The sequence below is a fragment of the Molothrus aeneus genome, chromosome 2 (assembly GCF_037042795.1).
Source record: "Molothrus aeneus isolate 106 chromosome 2, BPBGC_Maene_1.0, whole genome shotgun sequence".
NCBI classification, from domain to species: Eukaryota; Metazoa; Chordata; class Aves; order Passeriformes; family Icteridae; genus Molothrus; species Molothrus aeneus.
The window spans coordinates 16,948,075-16,958,234 of NC_089647.1; the positions used below are offsets into that span (position 1 = coordinate 16,948,075).

At 46.5% G+C, this 10,160-nt stretch overlaps 1 protein-coding gene across 1 annotated transcript; it reads left to right on the plus strand.

Annotated features, from left to right (window-relative positions):
* The first annotated feature begins 889 nt into the window (after window positions 1–889).
* On the plus strand, window positions 890–9,123 carry NFKBIZ (NFKB inhibitor zeta). The gene is made up of 12 exons (XM_066568752.1): window positions 890–962; window positions 1,441–1,580; window positions 2,509–2,545; window positions 2,642–2,742; window positions 2,885–3,651; window positions 4,082–4,187; window positions 4,519–4,665; window positions 5,169–5,232; window positions 5,849–6,018; window positions 6,586–6,696; window positions 6,784–6,951; window positions 7,586–9,123. The coding sequence occupies exons 2-12, from the start codon at window positions 1,452–1,454 to the stop codon at window positions 7,637–7,639; spliced, it is 1,854 nt and encodes a 617-aa protein (XP_066424849.1). The 5' UTR covers window positions 890–962; window positions 1,441–1,451; the 3' UTR covers window positions 7,640–9,123.
* Window positions 9,124–10,160: the final 1,037 nt, after the last annotated feature.

A 10,160-nucleotide genomic window follows, 5' to 3' on the forward strand; every position in this document is an offset into this window, starting at 1 on the left:
GAGGTGGCCTCGACAGAGAGGCTCTTGCCACCACATTATGGTGCAAGCTACAACCAAAATCACTCCCTGTCTGCCCCTGCCTACTCCACACCGGGTAAGAGCAACACAGATGACTCATCTCAATTGTGAGTAACTGCTCACGCTCCCCTTCTCGCTGGATGCTGCTTATGGGATGCACATGACCAAAAAGTCTCTGTTCTTCCACACCTGCATCCTGGAGCCAAGGACTGGCAGGATTGGAGCAGAAGTGTGAGGGATGCCTCCAATGGGGACATGAGGTGGCATCAGCAGCGGTGGGAGGCCGAGGGAGATTCTGCTCATTCCCACCTCTGCAGCTCCATAAGCGGGTAGTAATTTGCGGTTGCATGCGTTGTGAGCGAGGGTTGCCCAGGCTGCATCTGGACAACGCTCTCAGGCTCAATGGGATTCTTGGGGTGTCCTGGGCAGGGCCAGGAGTCGGACTCGATGGTCCCGATGGAGCTTTTCCAACTCAGGATAGCCTGTTATCCCGCGAAGCCCACGGGGGGAAGCTTGGCGGACAAGGCGTGAGGCGACGGCACCCCGGACCGTGACTCCGCGCCGGGCCCTCACGGGCAGGCTCCTCCCGCCGCCCTGACGGGAAGCGCGGCCCCGCCCGGCGGGCCCCTCCCGCGGGGGGCGGACCCGGTATAAGCGCGGCCGCGGCCCCGCGCCCCCAGAGCCGCCGCGCCGCCCGCCCAGCCCTGGCCGTACCCGCGCTCGCTCCGCCACCCGCCGCCCCGCGCCGCCGCCCGCCGCGCCGCACCGCCATGATCGTGGAGAGCAGCCGCGACGCGGCGCCCGATGGCGGCGACGGCGGCGCCCTCAGCAGCCCCATCAACCTCGCCTACTTCTACGGGGCCTCGCCCCACTCCAGCGAGGGCAGCTGCTCGCCGGCGCACTCCTCCGCCCCGGGCTCGCCGGGATCCGACTCGGACCTCTCGGTGAGCAGCCGCGGCGGCGGCCGGAGGGACCCCCGGGGCGGCCCCCGCCCCGCTCTGCAAGGTACGGCGGGTCCCCGCGGCGGCCCCGGCCCCGGGGGGTGGCGGGGAGAGCGCGGAGCCGCGGGTCCCGCTCCGTCCCCTCGGGGGCGAAGCCGGCCGCCGATCCTCCCGCGTGGGATAAGCGGCCGAAGCGGGGAAAGGCGGGCGCGTTTGGCCGGCGCTTCGTGCCCGGTGCCGCGGTGCTCCCATCCGGGCAGCGGGAGCGGCAGGGCGGTCCCCGGGCAGCGAAGGAGCCGCACGCCCGTGGGATGGCGAAGGGGTACGCGGAGCAGCTCTCTGGCTCCTCTCTGCTAAACCAGGCTTTAGGTGCCTTTCCACGAGACCTTCTAGTTTGTTTGGGTCTTTTTTTCTATATTTATTATTAAACGTGTACGAAACGGGTGGCTTAAGTTCGGGTTCTGTTTTCGTGTCTCCACAGTTGAACAACACATGGGGGGGGGGAAGCAGCACAGAGGACCTTTCCAGGGGGTCCGTGTGAAGAACTCCGTGAAAGAGCTCCTGCTGCACTTCAGGAGCAGCAAGCAGATGTCCTCGGGTCCTGCCACCGAGGAAAGCAAGGTAACCGGCAGCTTTCTGCACTGACAGGCTTGATTTTAATGGTTACTGGCAAGAAAGCACTTTGCGGTAATGCTAGAAATGAGCTTTATCTGCTGTGGATGGAACCAGTGTTTTTCCTTTTCAACGCATAATGGAAAAATGCAGCTGGGAAGAAATCAGAAAGAAGGTTTGCCATGAGAGAAGGAAGCATTTAAACCTGTTCTTACTGAGCTTTATTTTCTAAAGAGAGTCTGGATAAAGATACATTTGTGTTGCGAAACCACAGAAATTCCGTGTTGGCTGGAATGAGATCATTCATTGGAAGGGTTAGGGATTTTTCTCAGATTTGTTTGTCATACTGTTGTGCCTCTCTGTGCAAAGCACACAGTGTAAAGGTAGACCCTTTCAGTCTGAAAGGACAAAAAAATTACAGGAAATTCTGAGAAGATTAAAGAGTGTTTTTGATTTGATTAGATTCTTTTTTGTGAGTGTGTGTTTAAAAGCTTCCTAGTTAAGTGTTTTCAGAGGAAGGTATTTGCATAGGAAAGTTCATGGCATTAAAGAATTGTAAAATTGGCTGGGTTATTAATGTTTCAAAAAAATCCTCTGGTCTCTGGAAGGAATAATGTATTTCTCTAGATTTTCTGGAATTTTGTGGTATTATAACAAATGGCCTGAAAAGCCCAAATAAAAACAGTGGGTTTTATTTAAGTTTCATTAAACTCTTTCCATTTTCTAACCTTAATTAAAAGCAATTAAGTTAGGGTTAGACAACCATGTACTAGAATTATTCTAAGGTATATTCTGTGTTTATAGAAGGAAGTCACGGCTGCCTTCTTGTTGTTGTTGGGGTTTTTTTTGGTGGATTGTTTTTTGTGTTTATTTGTTTGTTTGTTTTCCCCCAGAAATAACACTATAATAACAGAAGTTTTTGGATTTTTCTTAACAGGCACAAGGAGGATTGGCGAACTACGAACCATACACAGGTAGACCATTTTTTAATACATACCCTGCAGTAACATTTTAAATCAATTGTAAGAGTAACCTCCAAATGGATTCTGAATTTATTTTCTTTTAATCAGAACTGAAGAGCATACTGAGCCACAGTGGCAAAAGGAAGGCTCCTGAACTCCTTTCTGATGGACCTTTCAAACGCCAAGCGAATGTTCACCCTCATCTCCTGGTAAGACTGTAGTAATTTTTTTCCATGCCTTTATTTTTCAGTTTGCTTTGTATGCTCATAAACTACCAGATACAATTATACCTCTAATTTTCTGGGGCTTGTTTTGATTTGCCTTGTGTTGTTTTTTTCCCCCACCTGTCAGACCCCACCCCAGACACCAACTTCTATGGATAGCATGGAGGAGACCCATAAAGCTGACCCAAAGCACGAGAGCAGTTCTGATCTACTTCAGAACATTATAAACATCAAGAACGAGTCGAGCCCCATTTCCCTGAACACGGTGCAGGTGAGCTGGTTGCACTCAGTCTCCAGCCACGGCTCTCCTGCCGAGCAGTACCAGGACAGCCCGGGAACACAGGCGTTCTCCCCATCCCAGAAGTACCAAGCATTCCAAGACCACACCAGCCAGCACATGCTTGATCCACCACAGCATTACCAGTTCCCTGCGTCCCAGAGCCAAGATTTGCCTCAGAGTTATCCCTCAGATGCCTCCTCCCTGGACTACAGGCCGTTTGTTGGCAGTGACCAGTCTCCTGCCTACCAGCAGAGCACCTTTGAGAGCCACGAGCTGCCGTACTGCCCGTCGCAGAGCTTCTCCTCCCTCCTGAACGACTCGGAGGGCTCGGACAGCATCTCCGCTCCCCTCCAGCCGCTGAGCAGTGCCCACCCCCAGGCTGAGGTTGCCCCTCATGCCCCCAATTTCAGCTTGCTCTCCAACAACCTCTGTGGTAGTCTGGAGCGCAGCATCTCTCTGGCTACTCTCAATGTCTCGCTGCCTGACCAAAATGTTGCCAGGAGCACGACGCAGCTGGGCAAGTCATTTTTTCAGTGGCAAGTGGAACAGGAGGAGAACAAACTGGCTAACATCTCTCAAGACCAGCTCCTTGCAAAGGACGCCGATGGAGACACGTGAGTGCTGTTTATCTTGGTGTTTCTTCTGTGGGAGGTTGGGGAGTGTTTCTGTTTGGGTTTTGGCAGACTATGGGTTTTAGTGAACCAGTTCAATAGCTGTGTTTGTGTCACAAGTGCAGTGGTTTGGCTGATCAAGGGAAAGGTGTGGCGTTGCTGATGGCTGCCATGCAGAGCTCCAGCACATTTGAGTAGATGTATTTTCTAATTTCAGGAGCTTATTGTTAGACTTGGTTAAAAGGGGAGTAAAACATTCTAATTTAGATACTTTAAATTGCCCTGATAAGAAAATGCCCATGTTCCTGTCTTAGTTATGCAGAGGAGGTCTGAAGCTGGCAGCATAGTACCTCTTCTAGACATTTGGTTCTCTGCTGTCTTCAGCCCTGGTTTGTGTCTTGTGGTGTAACTCTGTTCCCTCTCTTTTCTGCAGCTTCCTCCACATTGCTGTGGCCCAGGGCCGTCGAGCACTCTCCTATGTTCTTGCAAGGAAGATGGCTGCCCTGCACATGCTGGATATCAAAGAGCACAATGGCCAGGTGAGGTTCTGAAAAAAGTCTTTGCACCTGCTTTTTGCACCTGAGTGCTTCTGCATGTCTGAACCCTGGGAAAGATGTGGTGAAATGCTTATTTAATATTAACCCCAAGATTTAGCCTGCATACTAATATTAACCTTGAGCTATTAATACTTCTTCGGATCACCTTGAGCTGGTAAAACTATGTGCTCTGCTTCATTTTTCCTGGCTTCCTAGTATTCATAATCACTGCTTAAATAATACCAGGTAGCTGGGGTTTTTATTTGTTTTAGTTGCTCTTTCCTGTTAGAGATCAGATGACTAATAGTTTAAATTTTCTTCTTGATGTTTGCAGAGTGCTTTCCAGGTTGCTGTGGCTGCCAATCAGCATCTCATTGTGCAGGACCTGGTTAGCTTGGGGGCTCAGGTGAACACCACAGACTGCTGGGGCAGGACGCCGCTGCATGTCTGCGCTGAGAAGGGGCATGCCCAGGTCCTCCAGGTAAGAGCCAGGCAGGCACAGCTCTGCCCCAGCCACTGACTCTTACCCTTAGCTTGGGGAAACTCTGGAAACACCACCACACCAAAAAAAATCCTTCCTTTATCTTTCTGTCTGGGTAGCCTTGGGAGTCTGTCTACACATGGAGCTTAAAGTGGGACTGAATTTCTCAATGAGGTTCTCATCAACATTTTTGAGTAATTTTGGGGGAATCCTCTATTTTACCAAACCAAAACAGTAAGTCTCCTCTTAATCATAGGATCATAGAATGGTTTGGGTTGGAAAGGACTTCAGATTTTCTGATTTTAATGCCCCTGCTGTGCTCAGTGACACCTTTCACTAGACCAGATTGCTCAGAGGCCCATTCAGCCTGGCCTTGAACACTTCCAGGGATGCTGTTATTTATTGCAACTTTATAACAGCTATTGCAGTAAGACAATAAACAAATTTGAAGCAGTATGTGATTTGGATAAGATGTAAATGTGTACCTGTTCCCACTTTTGTAGGCAATCCAAAAGGGAGCTATGGGAAGCAATCAGTATGTGGACCTTGAGGCAACAAACTATGATGGTGAGTAGTTAAGAGTTTATGATTTACAGAGTTACTGGATGGTACACTGTTTTATAGCTACTGATGGGAATGCAATAAAATGCAATATTTCCTTTTCAGATGGAAACTTACAGGTGCAGTTGACATATCTGTCAGATGAAAACGTGATTAGTCTGTGTCTGTCAGGAGCTCTTTCCTCTTCCATGTGATTGCTGTGTTTGGCATGGAGACCTTAGGTTGTAACTGGCCATTGTTAAAACATTGGAGTGCCAGCGTTGTGTCAGTGGATACAGTAGGCAGAATCTGGCAGTAGAAAGCTCTTCTGTTTGGACCCCTTTCCCATAAAATAGCTTTTTCTAATGTATAGTTTGTACAAAAATATATTAAAAATCGATTCTTTCATCATCTGCTGGCTGAGAGCTCACAGTAGGCTGCTGCCTCACTGTTCTCTTGATGGACAGTCCAGATCTCAAGCTGCTTGAGACCAGTCACTGTCACCTACAAATATGGAACCATCCCCTGGACTTAATGAGGGTAGAAGCTCCTTTATCCAATCTCTGAAACAAGCAGCCAGTCAATACTTCTGTATTGCATTTGTTCATTCATGATGATTTTTATGTGTTTTTTTGATGTTTAGGTTTGACAGCATTGCACTGTGCAGTTCTGGCCCATAATGCTGTGCTGCATGAACTGCAGAACTGTCAGCCACCTCACTCCCCTGAGGTCCAGGAGCTTCTGCTGAGAAACAAGAGCCTGGTAGAAACCATCAAGATCCTGATACAAATGGGAGCCTCTGTTGAAGCGAAAGTAAGTAAAAGGCCTTGGTCTGAAGTGCCAGATCCAGAGAGAATGTGGAAGCAGACTGTGTCCCTTTCTCCCATGCTGCATTTATTCAGAGCAGGGTATTATCAATGCAAACGAACCTGGGGAAGGAGGGAGTTGACAGTCTAATCTCTAGACTAAGAATGATGCTATGCTGGCTGCAGTGAGTGAGTGTTGTAAAAGTATGTTTGGAGCGCTCTGAGGTACCCATAGTAGTGGGGTGCTGATGACACCTTGTTCTTGAGCTGCAAATTTTAATTAAAAACTGCTTACCTGTGCAGTTCAGGTCTGTGCCGTGCCAGACCATTACTTAACCAAAATATCAAATATTACATTATGTAAGCTTACTTGCAGATGAGATCAGGTTCCATTGTTGGATAGATGTTGATATTAAAATATATGTATTCAGATTCACTTTTGATGAATTGTAGTGCAAGTATGTTTGCTCAACACTCTGCAGTTACTTTGCTTTCTATGTTTATTTGTCTGCATGTTCCCCCTGGATAGGTGAAGCACCTGCAGGGAAGACTAAACAGTTTCTTTTTTTGATAGGATCGCAAAAGTGGTCGCTCCGCTTTACATTTGGCAGCAGAAGAAGCAAACCTGGAGCTCATTCGTCTCTTTTTGGAGCTGCCCAACTATCTCTCTTTTGTTAATGCAAAGGTATGGTGATTTTTCCATAATACAGATAGAGAAAGGAGAGGCTCATGCCCCCGCTTTTCCTTCATGGAGTTGCTTTGTGGTCCCCAGGCTTACAACGGCAACACAGCCCTGCACATGGCGGCCAGCCTGCAGTACCGCGTGAGCCAGCTGGATGCCGTGCGCCTGCTCATGCGCAAGGGAGCCGATCCCAGTGCCAGGAACCTGGAGAACGAGCAGCCAGTTCATCTGGTTCCTGATGGCCTTGTAGGGGAACAGGTAAAAAATTGACAGCAGCCCTCTCCTTCCCTCTGTCCCTGTCCACACAAAAGCTGCGTTCCACTCCAGAACTTTCTTTGGGCTTTTGAGTTGCAGCTTTGAAGGAAAAGATTTAGCAAATACCATTTTATTCTTTAGATCTTCAGCTTCAACACCAAGATCAGGCAGAATATACAGACTTGAAATTTTAGGTTTCACGTGCAGCTTTTATTTTTTCCATTTTAAAAGCTTTTACCTGTCAAGATAGGCTTTGTTTCTGTAACCCTGCAACGTACTGGAGGCAATACTCCTTCTCTTGCTCATCTCACTATGGCCTGAGTTCATGCTTTTATTGCTCTTGTCAGAATTAGTCATGACAATTCTTAGGCCTGAGTAACAGAGGAAGAAAATCACTTTTTTCCACTTGATGAAAAAACTGACTCTTGACCTAAGATTAGTAACTTAAGCACAGCTGAGTTGCTGACTGTTGCCTTTCATTGGTTCAAATGCTGTAAAGTGGGATCACTTCTGGTGTGACTGAACTCAGGACCTAGGCTTGGATAAAGGAGTGCAAAACTGGATCTAGGGTGGGGTTTTTTCAGGACTTACTTCAAGATGATGAATACTGATGTTTCTGTCTTTCTTTCTTCTCCAGATAAGGCGTATCCTCAAAGGGAAGGCGATTCAGCAGAGAGTGTCGCCGTTTTAGACTCCATGTTTCTTGGAGTTCAGCAACTTACACTCACTGTCAGTCAGGCAGTCCTAATCTATCTGTAAATAGAGCATTTGCCTGGTGTGGGCAAATGTTAGTTGTTTCTATGAAACAAAAGTATTTCGTTCACTATTATATAGTGGCTTACATAAGAGTAAAAAAGCCCCAAACCCAGCAATCAAATTCCTCCAACCAAAAGGGAATGCTTCATTCCCAAGTATGTGGAACATTTTCCTGGCTACCCATATTTTCTGTATTTCATAGCTATGGTGAGACTAATTTTATTTAAACAGCCATACAGGTAACTTCTAGACAAGGGCAATTCTTTGGGAGTTTTTTTTTCTTTTAATTTTAGCAAGGGCTGATACAGGTCAAAATTGCAGAGGTTGTTGTGTTTTTAGTAACACTTAAATGCAAGAGAAATTAAATATTTTTGAAGTTGAACATTTATTTATGTAACTTTGCGGCTTTGTTCCAGTATCTTGTGCAGGATTGTATATAGTCACTGATGTTATTGTACAGCTGTATAGTTCTGTGAGTCTATTGATCACTTGGGGAAGGATCTGAAGAAACAAGTTCCTTGATCTTGAACTTGGAAATTGCATACAGAGTTATAATACTACACTGGTGCACATCGGTTTAATTCTGTTGTTCTAAAAGACTGAGGTTGGAAAGTAGAGTTATGATAGGTTGTCCCTGGCACTGATTTGTGCATACTTTTGGAGTTGTGTAATAAAACATGAAAAGCTGTGCTTCCTCAGGGGACTGTCAGTTTTTCTCGTACCCAGTAGGTGTTTTTCTTGTGATAGAATAATAGATTGAGAGAGGAGGATCATTATTTTTATAGTATGTATGTAATGTGTACTTTTAATCCTGATTCAATGCAAGTGTTTCGCTGCACTTCACTGTTGATGCATACTGAAATCTCTCAATGTTAATTATAATACTTCAACATGTGTAAGCCTTCCTAGTGTTGGTGGGGCTTAAGCACATGCATAAGTAGCTTGCTGAATTGGGCTCTAGTTAATTCTAGAGACTTAAAGTTTTCCACCTCCTAAGCAGAGTTAGTCCATTCATGGTTTTACCTTATAGGTATAGTGGCTAGCAAAGTAATATTTGATGTTAACAGTTTTTCTATTTTTTAATAATTATTAATGGAAAATGTATACTAATGATGCTGTATACTTGTGTTCTGTTAGATAAAACTTCCTCCTGTCATTTTTCTGAATGTTCCATGCTGGGCTGTAATCCAGTAATATGTTCTCTGTATGATCTTTGTTCTTAAACTGTTTTTTTTCATCACATGCAGTTCTCTGTTGTAACCATTTAATTAGTCTGATTATGCTGTTTTGGCAAAGTATGTCTTGTAGACAAGCTAAATGAAAAAATCTGATATGCAAAGGCTTAGTTGCAATGTATTTCTTGAAGGGTTATGTGTAACTTGTGTTTGAATAAACATGCTCATTCAGTTCTGGTGGTTACTGTGTGTGATACAAATAGTGATGTAGTCAAGCTTGAGGTAAAACTGATTTAGCATGGTAATAGTGTAAGGCTGAAAAGCTATTTGCTAAGATGAAATGAATTCTTACCATTGTGCTGGTTATTCTTTCTCTTGTTTGATGCCGGTGTTCTGGGTCATGCACTGTGCACTTGTGTTGTCTGGGAACTGAGTAGGTGTGCCCCAAATTGAATTTATAGTCCTCAGGTTGGAACCTGAACACGTGTCCCTGCGTACTGGAAAGAATGATAGCAGTTCTGACAATGTTATGGTCTCACCATGACTTCGCTGCCTTGGTCCTCAGTTCTGGCAGCTCAGGCACAAGAGTCACCCTAGCACAGGTGACAGTCTTTGTTAGGAAATAGGGCTGTACACATGGGGATGGGCTATCTGCCTCACAGCTGGTGATGAGGTGGTTCTGAGCTGGCAGTGACCCTTTGGGGGACAAGAGCTGTCATCACAGCCTGTCCCAACTGAGGATGGAGCTGGAGAGGTGGCAATAGTTGAGATGAAAGTGGGATGCAGCATTAGGATCTGTAGGAAAGGAAGAAAACCAAGAGGGCTTCTATGTAACTATGAACCTGCTGGCCAGCCTGCCTTACTGCTGCTTGTGGTGAGGGTGAAAGTGTGGGAATTGAAGAGGCCCAGAGGTGTGGAGGAGCCTCCTTGCAAGGAGCAGCAGAGTAAGCGAGGACAGTCCTGCAGAGCCACAACAGGCCTGAGAACCTGAGTGGGGATGAACTCGCTCTCCTTTCCAGCATGAGAGCTGGAAGCTATTGATGAAGGTACCATGCACACAACAGGCAGCAGGAAACAGAATTGCATTTCTTATTAGGATATGCAAAGGTGAAATGGCCCCTCTATGTCAACAGCTAATTGAGTCTAGATTGTGTTGAAGGTGCTGTCATCTGCACCTCTCACTGCAAGTGACCCTCCCTTGGGTATAACATTTTTTATTTGTGCAAGGAACCTGATAGTACTGTTTCCAGTTAATTTTAATTTTCTTTATAAGAGATGATT